The sequence below is a fragment of the Zootoca vivipara genome, chromosome 14 (genome assembly GCF_965207765.1).
Source record: "Zootoca vivipara chromosome 14, rZooViv2.hap1.1, whole genome shotgun sequence".
Lineage (NCBI taxonomy): Eukaryota > Metazoa > Chordata > Lepidosauria > Squamata > Lacertidae > Zootoca > Zootoca vivipara.
In genome coordinates this window covers 46,114,211-46,131,451 of record NC_142597.1, presented here as the reverse complement: position 1 = coordinate 46,131,451, position 17,241 = coordinate 46,114,211, and the positions used below count along the sequence as shown (strand labels likewise).

The 17,241-nt window shown below is 55.3% G+C and overlaps 1 protein-coding gene across 3 annotated transcripts in view; it reads right to left on the bottom strand.

The window, feature by feature from the left end:
* Positions 1 to 17,241, bottom strand: part of SMG6 (SMG6 nonsense mediated mRNA decay factor) — a 92,685-nt gene that overhangs the window by 22,829 nt on the left and 52,615 nt on the right. For all 3 annotated transcript variants that reach the window (XM_088658096.1, XM_088658094.1, XM_088658095.1), the window contains exon 13: positions 9,889 to 10,090. In XM_088658096.1, coding sequence (XP_088514222.1) covers positions 9,889 to 10,090 — 202 coding nt within the window. The remainder of the gene's footprint in view (positions 1 to 9,888; positions 10,091 to 17,241) is intronic.

Sequence of the window (17,241 nt, the reverse complement as noted above, 5' to 3'; positions counted from 1 at the left end):
TTGCTGGAGTCTAAAGGAAGCCAAGCTTGCCTGGAGGCACCTCTTTTGAGACAAGGCTGTGCAAACTCTCAGGAGGGGTCATCCAAACGGTGGATCTTGGGCACCTTTGCCCACTCTCTGCTCCCGTGGTTTCCAGCAATTGGTATTCAGAAGCATTGCTGGCTCTGACTGTGGAGGCAGAGTGCAGCCAGCAATACCCCTCTCCTCCAAGAGGACACTTGTAAGAGCGGTGGCTCTCACCTTCTGCAGGCCCAGGGACTGTCTTCAGCCCAGGTGTGCAGCTCGGCAACCACTCCTTCATTATTCTTTTCCAAACACAACGGTTCTGCCACCCTCAGAGATGCGGGAAACGCCAGCCTAGGAGAGGGGCTTTCTCTGCAGGACCCCCTAAATTCTGGAAGTCCCTCTCTGCAGAGGTCTACCTAACCTTTGATGGTTGGACCTTCTGAGGGACTCAACTCTCAATTTAGATGCTGCTCTATTCTATTTCACTTGTTCTCTAATTGCAATGGCTTCATAAACGTTTTGGTAATTGCATAATTATAGGGTTGAAACCTTCTCCAGGACCTTATGGTAAGAAATCCTTGTTGTTGTTTAGTTGTTTAGTCGTGTCCGACTCTTCGTGACCCCATGGACCAGAGCACGCCAGGCACTCCTGTCTTCCACTGCTTCCCACAGTTTCGTCAAACTCATGTTGGTAGCTTCAAGAACACTGTCCAACCATCTCGTCCTCTGTCGTCCCCTTCTCCTAGTGCCCTCCATCTTTCCCAACTCCTCCAGCACCAGAATTCAAAAGCATCAATTCTTCAGCGATCAGCCTTCTTTATGGTCCAGCTCTCACTTCCATACATCACTACTGGGAAAACCATAGCTTTAACTATATGGACCTTTGTAGGCAAGGTGATGTCTCTGCTTTTTAAGATGCTGTCTAGGTTTGTCATTGCTTTTCTCCCAAGAAGCAGGCGTCTTTTAATTTCGTGACTGCTGTCACCATCTGCAGTGATCATGGAACCCAAGAAAGTAAAATCTCTCACCGCCTCCATTTCTTCCCCTTCTATTTGCCAGGAGGTGATGGGACCAGTGGCCATGATCTTGGTTTTGATCTTGTAAGAAATCCTATTAGCAACCAAATGTATTTGGATGGTGGTTAAGTGCTGCTGTTGAAAAGCCACCTCAGGTGACGCTGCAGGCAGGGACTCTGGAGCAGGGGCAGCCAACAGGGCACCCTCCGGGGGGTGCTGGACTACAGCTCCCAACTCCATCCCTGCCCACTGGCCTTGCTGCCTGCCAGGGAGGCTGACAGCACAGTTAGGCAGTCCACACCCCACTCCAAGGCACCTCTTCTGGAGGCTCTTTCCTGGTCCTGAGCAAGGACTGAGAGAGGATGCAGAGGCCGATGGTCGGGATGGGCAGAAGAGGGGAAGCCGGGACGTCCCACACACTGCCCAAAGTTGCCCAGGCCACTCTCTCTGGCAGGAAGTTGGCCCTGCCTTGAGCCTCCAAAGAGGCATGGCTTGCAAGCCCCCAAACGAGCTGCTTCCTGCTGGAAGGACCAGGGAGGGGGTGGTCCTGATCCTTGTGCCCCCCGTCCAAAAGCATAGGTGGGGTGTGAGGAGTGGCAGACAAAGATGATGGACTATGCGGAACTGGCAAAACTGACCTGCAGGATCCGAAATCCGGATGAAGCAAAATTCCAAAGAGACCGGAGTAAATTTAGTTCCTATGTAAGTAAAAACTGTAGAGGTATGAAGACACTAACTAGCAGGATTGAAATAAATCCTACGACGCGGAATAGATATACAGTATAAGAAGAGACCGTGAGATGTAGATGGGAAGAGGGATGGAGGGAAGTCACAAGCTCGGCACAGCAATGGGGAAAGAGGTATGTGGATGAATGTTGAAACTCACTGCTTTTTGTTTAAAGTGGAAATTAATAAAACAATATTTCAGAAGCATAGGTGGGGTGCTCCATCACTTCCAGGGAGAAGCTGCATCCCCAACCTTGAGCACATGCCCCCCCACAATTGTGGCCACTCCATCAGCTCTCCTGGGGGGGTGGGGGGGCACCTCTGGCTGTGCCTTCCCAGCTCGGCCCTCGGATCCTTGCCACGGAGCCACATATTTTTTTAATTTGATGTAATTATCTCCTCGGAATTACCGTACGCAGCCTCTCTCTGGGGATCCGAGGCAATTAAGGGAAGATAAATTTCGTTCCGCGGAGCGAGCTGTCAAGCGGATGAAGCAATTCCATTCCCCCATTTGAAGTGGGAGCTCTGGGTCATGCCTGGTTTATTTGAAACGGTGCCATCACCTCAAGCGGCTGATCTTATCTCGCGCCTCCTTCTCCCCCCCCCCAACGGCAGGGGCACCGCTGCAAGTGATGACACCTGGCCAGCCGCCAGCTCTTCCCAAGACGCAGCTGACACATGAGAGGGGGCCGCTGGGTGCTCCGATCCAAAGGAGATTGGGGGTGGGGGGTGGGGTGGGAGGAGCGCTGGGAGCGTTCAGGGCCTGAGTAAGAAAGAGCCTGCTGGATCAGGACAGTGGCCCACTGAGCCCAGCCTCCTGTTCTCACAGGGGCCAGCCAGGTAGATGCCTGGAAATCTGTAAGCAGGACCAGAGCCCCAGAGCCTTCTTCCCTCCTGGGGTTTCCAGCCAGCCACTGGTATTCTGAAGCATGGCTGCCTCCAGCCACAGTGGCAGAGCCTAGGCACAATGGCCAGCAGCCATCAATAGCCCTCTTGTCCTCCATGAATTGGCCAAATGCTCTTGTAAAGCCATCCCAGTTGGTGGCCACCCGTGCCTCCTGTCCTGTGGGAGGGAGTTCCACAGTTTAACCATGCCCTGCTGCCTGAGGAAGCCCTTCCTTCTATCTGTCCTGAATGTTCACAAGTTATGAGAAGAGGAAAAACTCTCCCCTGCCACTTTCCTCATGCCAGGCAGAATTCAATACACTTCTGTCATGCCAGCTCTTGCCTTTTCTCTAAACTAAAAAGGGGACGACAGAGGACGAGATGGTTGGACCGTGTTCTCGAAGCCACCAACGTGAGTCTGACCAAACTGCAGGAGACAGTGGAAGACAGGAGGGCCTAGCGTGCTCTGGTCCATGGGACCACGAAGAGTCGGACACGACTAGACAACAACACAAAGTTGAGCTTTCCCTCTAGGGAGGCCGCTCCATCCCCTTGGTCATTTCAGCTGCTTTTTTCCTGAACCTTCTCCTTGGAGGTGTTTAAGCAGAGGTTGGATGGCCCTCTGCCTTGGATGCTTTTAGCTGAGATTCCCTTCCACAGAATTCTTTGATTCTGTGAGTGGCCAACCAGATGACCCAACGGGAAGCCCGAGAGCCATCAGGAGCAGAGCTTAAGAGCAGGCAGGGCTCTCCCGCTTGGGATTCCCCAGTAAGAGGCATTCGGAGGAATGAGGCCTCTGGTCTGGTCCTGGAGACAGTATGCAGACGCCACAAGAAGAGCTTGGCTGCTGGATCAGGCCAAGGAGGGACCATCTAGTCCACCATCGCCATGGCCAACGAGATTCCCCCATGAGAAGCCTGCAAGCAAGCAGGACCTGAGCGCAACGGCAGCAGCTGCCCCCACTTGGGTGTCCCGGAGGTGCTGGAGGAAGAACAGAGCCCTTGGGGTTTGTGGCCACTGAGAGCCTGCAAGGAGGGCAAGTGTCTGAGCAGCCCCTAATCCTCCTCCTCCTCTCCACCTGCCCCTCCCCTTTCACCACTTCATTAAGCACTCTGGGACCCCCTAATGATCTTTCCAGAGGACCAGGAGCCTCTGGAAGGGAGAGGGCGGAAGAGCTGATTGGCCAAGAGGCTTGCTGGGATCTAGGCTGGCAAGGTGAGTGAGCTTTCTTGGGGTGGGATGCCCCATTTGCTAGTCCTCAATGGCACTCCCCTCCTGCCAGATTAATGCCAGCTTGGGCACCCATATGCCCCCCCCCGTTGCTTCTTTTTAAAGACACCCGAGTTTGAAGTTTAAATCTGTATATACCTGTATATACCCAGTAGTGATGTATGGAAGTGAGAGCTGGACCATAAAGAAGGCTGATCGCCGAAGAATTGATGCTTTTGAATTATGGTGCTGGAGGAGACTCTTGAGAGTCCCATGGACTGCAAGAAGATCAAACCTATCCATTCTTAAGGAAATCAGCCCTGAGTGCTCCCTGGAAGGACAGATCGTGAAGCTGAGGCTCCAATACTTTGGCCACCTCATGAGAAGAGAAGAATCCTTGGAAAAGACCCTGATGTTGGGAAAGATTGAGGGCACTAGGAGAAGGGGACGACAGAGGATGAGATGGTTGGACAGTGTTCTCGAAGCTACCAACATGAGTTTGACCAAACTGCGGGAGGCAGTGCAAGACAGGAGTGCCTGGTGTGCTCTGGTCCATGGGGTCACGAAGAGTCGGACACGACTAAACGACTAAACAACAAATACCTGCAGAGCCTCTCCACCTGCCTTGCGGAAAGCAGGACCAGAGCACCAGAGCCCTCTTTCCTTGGCTTCCTCACTTCCTTGAAATCTTTCCATTCCAGCTGGCCAGGACATAAATTCTGTTCACTTTAAGGCACAGTGCCTGGTGCCTGCTTTTTTCCTCCTCCCTTCCAACAGCTTTTCCTTTCATGCTGTGACTTTTTAGATCGTAAGCCCGAGCGGAGGGACCATCTTATCACTGACATCTGCAAGGTTGCTCTGGTGGTTTCTCTAAAGTAATGTGCATTTGTTGCCTGATTAACCAGTGACACCTTTTAAAAAGCGCATTATGGGGCTTTTGTTTTAGATTAAGCGACTGAACATCCCAGCCCTACAGTCTTCCCTCTGTAGCTACTATGCTAATAGCAACCTGCCCGTACGTGGCCAAGACAGGACCAGCCAAAGGGAAGAGGGAGGGGGGATGTCAGCTGGCTCAGTCAGACCAAGGCTTGCAAGGGTACCAAAGCCAATGGACTTTCCCATGAGAGGCATCTGGTTGGCCAGTGAGGACGGAATGCTGGCCTAGATGGGCTCCCTTTGGCCTGATCCAGGAGCTAGACTCTCCTTTGGTTCTTAAGAAGTCAGGAGGTGAGGCTCTGGAGAGCCACCACAAGCCTGGGATAGACAGAGGAGCTCACAGCCTGCAAGGTGGGCAAACTGGAGGGGGACTCAGCCCCTCCTCTCCACCCCACAATTCCTCACAGCGCAAGGGGGCTCTTCCTCGTGGGTGCCTGCCTGGCTGGGTGCCCCCTGGCAGGCACCCAGCCTTGTGTCATCGCACCTGGGTGCAAGAAGCACTCTGTTGCCGCTGGGCCGTTTCCTCCCTCCCTCCCTCCCCATCGTCTCCCCGTCTTTCTACCTGCACAGCTGTTTCCTTCCTGGAGGCTGGAGCAGACCCCCCCCTCCACCTCAGTGGGACGCGAGAGGCTTCTGTAGGTGCTTGGGAACAAGACGGAACAGAAATCGCTTCACACCTGGCTCCGAAATTACAGAACGCTGGCGCCCGGCCAACGCAAGCCTGGCAGAGCCCCAGCTCCAGCGGACATCAATTACGAGGGGCCGACAGAGCCTCTGCTTCCCGCAAATCTGGGGCGCCCCAGAAAGGGAACCTTCGGCAGCCGCCTGAGACTTCCAGGTGGGAGCCTTTTCCCTCGGATTCCGCACCCGAGATTTATGGCTTACTTCAGTCTCTCCCCCCCCCCCCAAATCCTAGCTCCTCTTTCCCCTCCAAGTCAGAGACGCTCCTGCGGGTTTTCTCCAGGGCTCACCTCTCCTTTGTCTCAATGCAAGACTGGCCTCAGATTTTAAAATTTTAATTTTCATTTAATCACAGAATTGTAGAGTTGGAAAGTATTTCAAGGGCCATCCAGGCCCACCGCCTGCAATGCAGGAATCTCGGTTAAAACACTCATGATTCTGATGGAAACGATAAATATTACCAAACAAACGATTGTTTGTCGTCCAGAATTAATATTGCTGAACACTGACAAAAGAATTGATATCGGCATCTCAAACAGTCATTGCAACTCAACGGAAAACAGCCCAAAATCTTATATTTGTTACCCTCTGGAACAAAGCTAGAATGGAGAAAATTAGGCAGAGTTTGAGATTTTGAGAAGGACTAGAACCTCTAGATGCTTTGAATATGGTTTGGAATTCCATTGTCACATATACAAGGGAAGCATCACTTTCAAGATAACTCTTGGCCCAAGCCTGGCAAATCTGGATCTAGACCATCAGACAAAACTGATATTCTTTACTTGGGACTGTGCAATTTTCACCCATGTGCAACTGTGCTCATTCGACGTGCCTGTTTTATAGTTTTGTTTTTCATCTTTTCATCTTTATCCGTTGTTGTAACTGTTCTCTGTTTTATATACATTATATAAATGAATTTAAGCTTTACCAAAAAAATAAGGCAGCGCTGGCTTCCACATGCCACAAATCGCCCCTCACTGAGTGCACAAGAAATATTTGCCGGGGGTGTCATCCCGCTTTCCCCAAGCCACAAGCAGAGGCAGTGCACCCAGAGGCTGCAGCATTCCCTGTAAGGGACACCAGCATCACAGAGGCGGAAAGGGCACCCCAGAGTTCATTTAGTCCAACCCGCTGCTGGAGAGAGGGACCATGTGGCTACAGCATCCCTAGTTAAATGCCCCAGCGAAAGGCGAGCTCTCTGGGGCTACGATTCAGGCCTCTTTGGCAACAGACTGGGTGGGTGCGGAGGGAGTGAGGTAGATGTGCAACATCAGTTCCTGCATTGAACAGGAACTGGAAAAAAACATGTGTGAATGTTGGGGGGGGGGCTTTCTGCCCTTGCCTGGCAAAGAGAGCAGCTCATTCTGCTTGCCACCTGCTAAAGAGGAGCTACTTGGCATGCATCCACAGAGGCACCCTCCTGTTTTAAAGGTGGGGAGATCTTTCTCTGTCAGAGACCCCAGAAAGTTAAGAAGAACTTCCGGATGGTAAGAGATGTTCTTCTACTGTGGGGTGAACCACCTGGGAAGGTGGAGACCTCTCCTTCGTAGGGGATTTTTAAACAGAGGTGGGATGGCCACCTGTTGGGGATTCTCTAGTTGTGGTTCCTGCATTGCAGGGGGTTCCTTGAGGTTCCTTCCAGCTCTGCAATTCTGTGATCCTACGCCTGAGGAGCTAGCAGCCTGAGTCTGGCTAAGGCAGCTTCCAAGGTTCCCTTATTCCCTACAAAAGCACAGTGGCCTGGGGTTGGGGAACTTGCCCCTACACCCTGTGAACCTTTCCTTTCTCTTCCCCCCGACCCAGCATGGCCGTGCCCTCTGGGGCCCAAGGCAGAGATGGTTGGAGTGCGGATGGGGAGATGGTGCCTGGGGACCCCATGTGCAGCCCCCCACCCTACCCTATAGAAGGAAGGAGAGATGCCAATGAAAGGAACAGAGCAAGTCAACGAAGCCACAGAGAAGGTCTGCTACAGGGTGGGGCAGAGTTATCTCCCCTGACACAGCCAAATGAGACCCTCGCCCAGCAATCTCTGCCCGAACGCTGCCCCGGCTAGATTTCATTTCATTCCCCTTTTAATTTCTACATTGCCTTTCTGTATCGCTATACGCAAGGCGCTTTACAAGCCGCAGAAACAACAAAATACACAACACAGCTCACACATCCTGCACCAGTTCGATCCAACTAAGTCATAATTTAAAAAAATGTGACATCAAATTAAACAACTTCATATCAAATAAAGGTATATTCCACAATCCATTCAGGATATATTGCACAGGCCAAAAAATAAAAGCAGAGAGAGAAAGAGAGAGAGAGGAACTCTTGCTTCCACCCTGGCTCTGAAGGAGGCAACCCTCCATCCTGGGTGCATTGCTTGCGACTGCCCAACAAAAGGGGCCTGGTGCATGACAAGGAGCCCCCCCCGTTGCCCCCCCCCATAGCAGACACAGCAGGAGAAACAGGTTGCTGCAAGGCTAGGGGGAGGGGGGAACTCTCCTCTCTGGCTGGTCCTGCAAATGAGAAAAACACAGCCTGGTTTCTGCTGGGGGCCTTTGTTGGGACCTCAGGGTGGGGGGGGAGGGGCTCCTGGCCTTTTTTATTATGGGTATTTAAAAACCTCTCTCCTTTCTTCTTCCTTTTTTTTTTGCTATTAACATGTGTCATGCTTAGGGGACGGTTCGGGTTTCAAGACCCCCTGTGCTCCAGTGTGCAAAAGGCATTAGCCCTTCCCGTCCCCCCGCACCTTGCCAGCTGGACTCTTGGTAGCCAAAGCCAGAGGTTTGCAGCCCAGAAGGGGGGAGCGTTTGTTTTTTGTTTAATGTACAAAAGGCAGGGACATGCGATGGAAGTTGAGAGCTGGAAGATTCAGGGCAGATAAAAGCAAGTCCTTCTTCAGGCATTGCACAGCTAAGCTATGGAACTCTCTTCCACAGGAGGCAGAGATGGCCACCTGCTTGGATGGCATTAAAAGAGGATTAGACCAATTCACGGAGGAGGATAAAACTACTGATGGTTATTCACCCTCAGGGCTCTGCTCTGACTCCAGAGGCGGTGAGGCTTCTGGATCTCAGGGTTTGCCTTTGGGGCATCTCCTGAGTGAGAAGAGGATGCTGGACCAGATGGGCAATGGGCCTGATCCAGCAGGCTCTCCTTTTGTTCTTACCCAAGGTCCAAAGAGGAGAGCTCCCAACCCCAACTCAGGAGGTGTCATCTTCATCTAGGACACCTAAAACACACAGGACGTGGGTGCCAAGAGAGGCCTCGATTTGGGGCCAAGGGAGGCCAGTGTTGGCGGGCTGTGCAGGGTCCAGAACTGCACCAAGCCAATGCAGAAACACTACCCTAACTTAGCAACAAAGGTGCTGGACACCACAAGAGGGGAGAGGGGCTGCTCTTGTTCTCGAGTCCTGCTTGAGGGCTTCCTGTTGGGGAATCTGGTCTGCCGATATGAGAACAAGATGCTGGACGAGATGGGTGCCCTTTGGCCTGATCCTGCAGGCTCGCCTTATGTTCTACAAAAGAGGAAAGGGAGAGGTGACATGAGAGCCAGCTTCAAATACGGAAGGGCTGTCACATGGAAGATGGAGCAAGCTTCTATTCTGCTGCTCCAGAGGCGAGGGCAAGTGACAAGGAAGGAGATTCCGACCGGACATCAGGAAGGACTTTCCGATGTTCAGAGCCATTCGGCAGTGGACAGGACTCCCTCGAAGGTCGTGGGCTCTCCTTCCTCGGAGGCCTTTAAATGGAGGTTGGATGGCCACCTGCCCGCGATTCTTCAGCTGTGATTCCTGCTTTGCAGGGGGGTGGGCTAGAGGACCCTTGGGGATCCCTTCCAACTCTACAATTCTATGAACCCCAGAGAGCTGCTGGTGGTGGGGCAAGGGAGGCTGCAGAAGGTCTGGCAGCCCCCCCCCCCATCGCCCCCACTGGGTGCTTCTTTTCACTTCCCCGCCAACCTTCTTTATCGCCCGGTCTTTAGAGGAAGAGAGATAGATCTGGCCAGCTTCCTCCTCACGCAGGGCTCTGCAGTCAGGGCGGGGAGGGGGGAGAGGAGGCTGCTCCGAGGAGCGTGATGCAAGCCATTTGGAGGAGCTGCAGAGAGCTGCCAACGCAAGCTGCGCTCTTTAAACAAGGGAGGAAATGACCGTATCTACGGCATGCCAGCGAGCGCACTCACAGACACACTCTCACACACACACACTCTTTCCCTCTCTCACACACACACAGAGCAAAAGGAAGTCAAGAGGGTTTTTCATGACACAGAGCGGGATGTCAGCGGCTAAAAGGTCGATATTTTCCCTTAACACCCTTTTCTCAATGACTTAATCGTGTTCCGTTTGCACAAAAATGCTTCCCAAGAAGAAACGGCCTGGAGGGTTGCGGAGGGGGGAGACAGAGAGGAGGAGGAGGGGCGCCGTGCCCCGGCCCTGACCTTGTCCGAGGATTTCTCCACGTAGCAGGGCTCCTGGGGGGCGACCAGCAGCGGGACGAAACCCGAGAGCAGGCGGTCCTCCTCCAGGCTGAGCAGGGCCAGGTCCTCGTCCGGGTCCTTGTAGAGCGGCACCTCCGACTGGTTCACGGCTGTCAGGATGTTGCAGAAGTCGGCCAGGGTGGCCCACACGTCCACCGAGACCCTGCAGGGCGGGCAGAAGGACGGGAGTGCTGAGCAAGGCAGGAGAGCCCCCCCACCCCCAGGACCTCTCACTCCCCCCCCCCCACCGCAGGCACTCTTGCTCAGGAGATGCAACTTCCCTGCAGGGCTGGGTGCTCTGTTACAGGCAAGGCACCCCTTCCCCACCCTGGTCAGCATATCCCTTGCATTTCTTCTCCAATGAGCTCAAGGGGGTGCATGCCATTCTCCTCTGTCCCAGCAAGGTGGCTCAGGCTGAGAGGCAAGAGTGACTGGCCTCCAACGTCACCCTGTGTGCTTCATGGCCAAGCGGAGACTTGAACCTCGGTCTCTCCCAGGCCCCAGTGCTGGACTCTAACCACTACACCGCCACTGCCTCTCAATTATTGGCTACTATTGAGTACCTGTTCTGCATGCAGAAGGCTCCCGCTTCAAACCCCAACCGCATCATCCATGGGGGGGGGGCTGGGAAAGACACCTCCAGGGGATGCTGCCAGCCTGTGTAGGCACAACTGACCTGGATGGTAGCTTCCTATGTCCCAGCTTCAACTCCTGGAAGCATCCCTATTAAACTGTGGGTAGCAGTTGCCAGCAACCAGCATTCGGAAGCACCAGTTTCCAACCATGGAGGCAGAGCACAGCCATCTTGGCGAGGAGCCCTCCATAGCCTCCTCCTCCTCCTCCTCCATGAGTTTGTGCAATGCTCTTTTAAGGCCATCCAGGTTGGTGGCCATCACTGCCTCATGTGACAGGGAGTTCCACAGTTCAACCCTGAAGGAGGCCTTTCTTTTGTCTGCCCTGGCTCTCCCGACATTCAGCTTCAGGTCTGTCGTGAGAGAGAGAGAGAGACGAAAGGCGGGGTGGGGGTGTTTGCTGGCATCCTGACACCAGTTTCGCTTCTGGCCGCAGCTTCACCCTCAAAGGCACCTTGGGGAGGAGGCTGACGGGGTGGCGCAGCGTGTGGGTGGCTCTCACACCCCGCAGAGCCGAGAGTGAGAACAGAGAGTGCCATTTGGGAGCCCTTTCAAGTGCTGCAAAGAGGTGCCTGGAAGAGCATGTCACCGCGGCTGGGGAAACCTCAGAAGCCAGGCTGGGCAGGGGAGGAGGAAGCAGAAAAAAATGATGCAAAGCAGCCCCAAAGGGTGGAAATGGGCCAAGCAAATTGTGCTCCTTTTGCAGCACTTTTCACAGAATTCTGGTGTTGGAAGGGACCCCCGAAGGTCATCTAGCACAACCCGGTGCAATACAGGAATCACCGCTGAGGAAGGCTACACAGGTGTCCATGCAAGCTGTTTAAAAGCCCCTAGGGAATCATAGGGTCGTGAGGGACCCCAAGGGTCCTCTAGTCCAGCCCCCTGCAATGCAGGAATTGCAGCTACAGAACCCCAGGCGACAGACAGGCATTTTTTATCCCAGCTGCCATCTTGGGCTCCAGAGGGACCTGGCCCAGGAGCTCACTTGAGGGCTTGCTCCCCAGTGAGACCCCATTAAGGATTGCAGCCCCAAGAGGGAATTGTGGGCAATATTGACACCCTGCCCAACGAAAACGTTAACTGGGTGCCTTGCAAAACACCGTATTCTTGAGGGGCAGGAATGAAGAGATGACAAACAGGAGGAGTCTCAGTGGTGCAGGACATGGCAGCCATTCCCAAGGCGTAGCTGTGGTTGGGCGGGAGGGTGAGCAGGGAGATGAAAGGCCAGGAAGGGGCACAGCTGGGCATGAAGCTCCCTGGGTGTGACCTTGGGGGCCGGTCCCTGCCTCTCTCAGCTCAACCCACCTTGCAGGGTTGTGGCGAGGATTAAAATGAGGAGGGGGGGAACCATGGACACTCCTGGAGAAAAAGGTGGACTAGAAATGCCAAAAATGAATGAGTAAATAAATGTTGTTGGAAGCAGGACAATGAGGGTCAGCTTGCCAAAGCAGTGGGTCATGTTCTCATGCTCACTCCTTAAACCTCTTTTTAAAAAGGGTTCACTTTCAAGAGGGAAGTTTTTCTCTGCGGGACCAGAGAAAAGGGTCACTCCAGTAAACCCCCTCCTTGCCCTCTCTCTGTGCCCGCTCACCCGGCGACCAGGGAAGGTCTTCCGTCCTTGGGGCCTACGACAAGCCCCCTACCCCAACACCTCTCCCCCCCCCCAAGCAAGTGGCTCCAGGTGGACAATCTGCACTCATTTATTTGCTGGAATCAACATGCGGGGAGGGGGGAGGAGAGAGAAAAGCCTTGCATTGAAACGAAACATCTTGTTTTCAAGAGTGTCCTGGGAGCTGGGTGGAATGAGCTGCCATTAATCAAAGCCCAGCACACCATCAGCGCCTGCCTGCGCCCCCAGAGCCTTGGTTGGAGGGAGGGAGGGAGGAGGGGGCCCCCAGATCATGGCTCCCCCTCCCCACTTTGCCCCAGCCAGGTCTGGCTGTCAGAAACATTTAAAAGGTGGAAAACGCACACAGAGAGAAACAGGAGTAAATACGTGGGGCTTTTTTTTTGGGGGGGCGGGCGGAAGATGTCCAAGGGTCCCCCATGATGTAATGGGAAAAGGCTTGGCTTGCGCTACTACCAGCTTGAAAATAAACAGAGCCTGGAGGGTTAAAAGGAACTGAACTTTCCACGAACTGCCCCCCCCTCCCGATCCGCACCAGAGGAAACGTATATGAGGAACAGTGCTGCCCCCCCCGCCCTGCGCTGCCCCACGGCCCTGAGCTTATCCTCGGGGCCTTGGCTGCAGAGACAAGGGCCGGATGCAAGAGGACAGCTCTGGTCCACCTCCGACGTGCGATGATGCTGCCCATGGGGCGCCGGGGGGGGGGGAGAGGAGGAGGAAGGATTTGGCCAGGCTTTAGGAGGCCTGACGCTCCCATCCCCGCTGGCAGCCCCCACCAGCAATGTGAGTCCCCCACCATCACCCGCCTGGGGCAGGAGGCTGGGAGGTGGCAGCAGAGACGACAGGCTACCAGCCACAATGGCTCTGCTCCCGAGGCTCTTGGGCTCTGATCCTGCTTTCAGATCCCCCCCCCCGAGGCGTCTGGTTGGCCACTGGGAGGACAGGAGGCCGGGCCAGGCGAGCCACTGGCCTGATCCAGCAGGCCTCCTCCTATGCTGCCACTGCCTATACTCTCCAGGGTCTCTGGCAGGGGCTCCCCCAGCCCTTCCCGAAGCAGACGCCCTCTCTGTGCAATTCAGGCACTTTGTTCCTGAGCTGCACCTCCTTCCCTCAACAGCAAGGTCCCAGGCCTCACGGTCCCGAATTCAGGGTGGATTTAACAAGAACAGCTGCTTGACCCCCGGCCGGACTGAACTGGCCCACCGAGCGCAGTGTGGTCTACTTTGGCTGGCAGCAATGACTCTCCAGGGGGTTCAGAGAGGGGGGGATACTCCACCAGCCCTTCCCGGAGCTGCCCCTGGGGGCTGAGCCTTGGGCCTTCTGCACACAAAGCAGGAACTCTGTCCCATGGGCACCTGCTCACTACCTGACCTAGAGAAAGGTGTGTGAGTGAGCAAGGAAGGGCCCCCCAAGAGCAATGCTTTAGGCCACAGGGCACTTCAGTTACCCCCAGCTGCTGGGCACAGTGTGGGGTGAAAACCACCCTCTCCTGGCCACCTGAATCCTTGTTGGAGACACCCAGGCCCTCTTCCCAGCTGTAACCGGACCTGGCGAGCAGCCTGCATGGCAGGGTGGGCGTTGGGGGAGGACGGGCGCACTGCTGCCTTGGTGCTGGGCAATCCCAAACCAGGCAAAAATAGCCGCCTTCTCCCCAAAGCACGCCCTCCTGGGCAGAGCAGCAGAGACCCCCTTTGCTGGGATTGCCAGGCTGCAGGAGGGAGGGCCCGGGTGGGACGAGAATTGCCCCCCTTTACCTGCCCCCCTTCTCCCAGCAATGCCAAGCAATGTCTTTTCCTTCCTTCGTCTTCAGGAATTCCTGGGCTCCAAGGGCAGGGAGACTGCCAAGCCAGAGCAGGTCAGGGTGACCGGGAGGCTGAAATGGGGGCACAGCCTGGAGAGGAAGGAAGCGGGGCATGGATGGTCGGGGCGGGGGGAGGGGAAAGGACTCTCTTCCGAAACTAACCTGGGTTGGGGGTGAGGCCTGGGCTCCGGAGGCTTGCAGGAAGGGATCCCCGAGTGCCGCGGGGCTGCCTGGGGCCTCCTCACACGCACCCCCCCCGCCCTTGTGCTGAACGCCAAACACAATGACCCCATGTTCCAGGCCTGCGGGGGCCCCATGGAGGTGGCCGTTTCCTGTGTAATACCAGCCTGTTTAAACACTCGCACTCACCAGCCCCACAGCTGCAGCTCAAACCCGGAAGGAGTGCGGTGGAAGGAGCCCAGCGCTGGGCTCCAGATGGCAAACCGCTCGGGCCTTTTGCTCTTGCTTGGGGGGGGGGGGGAGAGAGCCAGCTCAGCCCAGCCGCCTCTCCCAGCAACTTCTTGCCCAGCCCCAATCCTGCTAAAAGCAGCCCCTACAGACAGCCCCCCCCCAAAGATGGCAAAGATCAAAGAACAGGCAGTGGCAACTGGGGGTCCTCCCACCCACCCCACAACTCTCCTTGGGGCAAGTCCAAGGTGGAAGGGAGAGAGGAGAGCAGGAGGCACCAAGCTCCGTGTCCCTGGGCTCCTGGGGGGGAAGAGACTTCTGAGTGGGGCAGGGTTGCAGGGCTGTATGTGGGGTGTGTGCTTCTTATCCCTTCCTTATCTTATCTTCCTTTCTCATCCCTTCTGCCTCTCCATCACCCTGGCCCATCTCCTCCTCAAATTAAGTCCAAATAGTACCTTGGATAATAAACAAAAATAACAACAAATCCTGTGGATCAGCAGTAAAAGATCAGCTTTAGCGAGTAGCCTTTTTCAAGCAGTTGTTTCATCGGACTGCTCACTCCCAAAGTAAGTCATCACTTGATGCGACAGCCCTCACTTGAGGCATTCCAGCACTAGATGAGCCAGGGGGTCTCTTCCAGCCCTACAATTCTATGATAAGAACCCAAGAGGAGTCTGCTGGATCTGGCCCAAGGGGTCCTTCGGGTCCCATCTGCTCTCACAGCGGCCAAGCAAATGCCCCAATGGGAAACGCACAAGCAGCATTCGAATGCAGGAGCTCCCCTCCCCCCGAGGGCCACTCTCCCAAGGAGCTTAGGCCAGGGCAGGATGCGTCCCTGGAAGCTGACCATGCCTCTGGGTTACCTGGGTGAGGAGGGTGCATTTTGGGTTACCTGGGTGAGGAGGGTCAAGGATCCTTTTGCTGTGATTTATGCACTGCAGGGGGTTGGATTGGATGACCCTTGGGTGCCCCCCTGGCTGAAATGTCACGTGCTCTGGCCACGCCTGCCACGAAACCCCACCGCATCAGGACCGTATGTGGGATGTGACATGGCCCTCCGGTCTTCCCTCTGCCCCCCACCCCAAGAAACAGCCACTGCCGCCCTTGGGCACAAAGGAGGTGTCCTTTCTTCTTTTCCTAAAGGGGTAAAAACTGTTCCCCGCTCTGGGCTAAGCTGAGCACTGCCTGTCGGATACCGGCTTCCTTCCTAGGCCCTAGGAAATGCCTGCTTCCCCCCAGCGCATGCTCCCCCCACCTGGCCCGAGCACCAATGCCACATCCTCCGTCCCTGCTCCCCCCTCCCTGCAAGAGGGGAAGAGGAGAACGCCGCCCCGGTTTCCACTCGGAGGACTCCAAGCGGGTGATAAATGCATTCGAGGGCCAATTAGGAAGATATATGGCGGCAGCGGCAGCGGCAGGAGCGCAGGGGAAGGGGCCTGGGCAGCCTGGCGAGGAAGAGGAGGGGGCAGGCGGGGGGGGGGAGGTGCGGAGGGCTCTCCAGAGCCCCAGCTATGTTTCCCATTATGTAACCCTGGTCATGGGCAGGCCGCCAGGCGCTCCAAATGAAAAAGAGACTCTGGCTTGGCACCCGTTCTATTTTCCTATCCTCATTCAGGGTCAGCGGAGTGTCATACAGCTGCGGAGAAAGCTCCGGGGATTAAGCCTGGGAAGGGCTCCAAAGCCCGGGACCCGGGTTCAAGTACCAGCTGAAAGCAATAAACCAACTGCCGCAGCTGGGCTGAGTTTAGCCGGCCTCAGAGCTTGCGCTGGCTCCCTGGGAAACAGGCCGCCTGCCTGCTGCGGGGGGGGGGGGGCGGAGGAGAAAAGAGGGGTACAGGGGTGGAAACGACAGAGGTTGCCACGGCTTGAGCTTGGGCGGCAGCGACTGGAAAGTAGCGGGGACCCGATCCTCCTTGTGCTGCTTTAGGACCCTCTTCCTGTGCATCAGCAAAGGGGTGTGTATGTTCAGACTCCCTCCGGCCAGCAAATATAAGTTGTTTGCGTCCAAATTGTTTGGGAGCCTGGATGTTTTGGGGTGTGTGTGTGTGTCATAAGTCACGCCCTGGCAGATTTGGGCAGGGGGAGCGCCAATCCTGTGCTCAAACGAGTCCTGGGACATGAAGCCCAGCCCTGTCCACCCCCATGAGGCTGACGCACGGTCAGTGGTCCTGCCACTCGCTTAAGTCCATGAGCTTCGCCACCCGGATGGGGCTCCCCCCACCGGCGCGTCTGAGCAAAGTGAGGAGGATAGCCTGCCAGTGTCCTGGGGGGCCTTCATCACCCGTTGGCCATGTGTGGAGAAGCGGGGGCCAGAAGGGAGGGGCTGGCCTCAAGCAACATCCTTGGGGAAAATCTGCCCCTGGGATCTGCCCCTGCCGCAGAGTCACAGGGGAGGCAAGCCTAAAGTTCTCCGCTTGCAAAAAAATGGGATTCCCTCACAGGGCTGGCGCCCGCCTTGCCCCAAAGAGGTGAGGCACAGGCTAACATACCGCCCCAACCAATGCTGTTCCCTGCATTGGAGGAAATTGGGCTAGAGGACCGTTGGGATCCCTTTCGACTCTACAAGTATATGGAGAAGAGAAGGTTAAGGGGTGATATGATAGCCATGTTCAAATATATGAAAGGATGTCATATGGAGGAGGGAGAAAGGTTGTTTTCTGCTGCTCCAGAGAAGCGGACACGGAGCAATGGATTCAAGCTACAAGAAAGAAGATTCCACCTAAACATTAGGAAGAACTTCCTGACACTAAGAGCTGTTCGGCAGTGGAATTTGCTACCAAGGCGTGTGGTGGAGTCTCCTTCTTTGGAGGTCTTTAAGCAGAGGCTTGACGGGCATATGTCAAGAA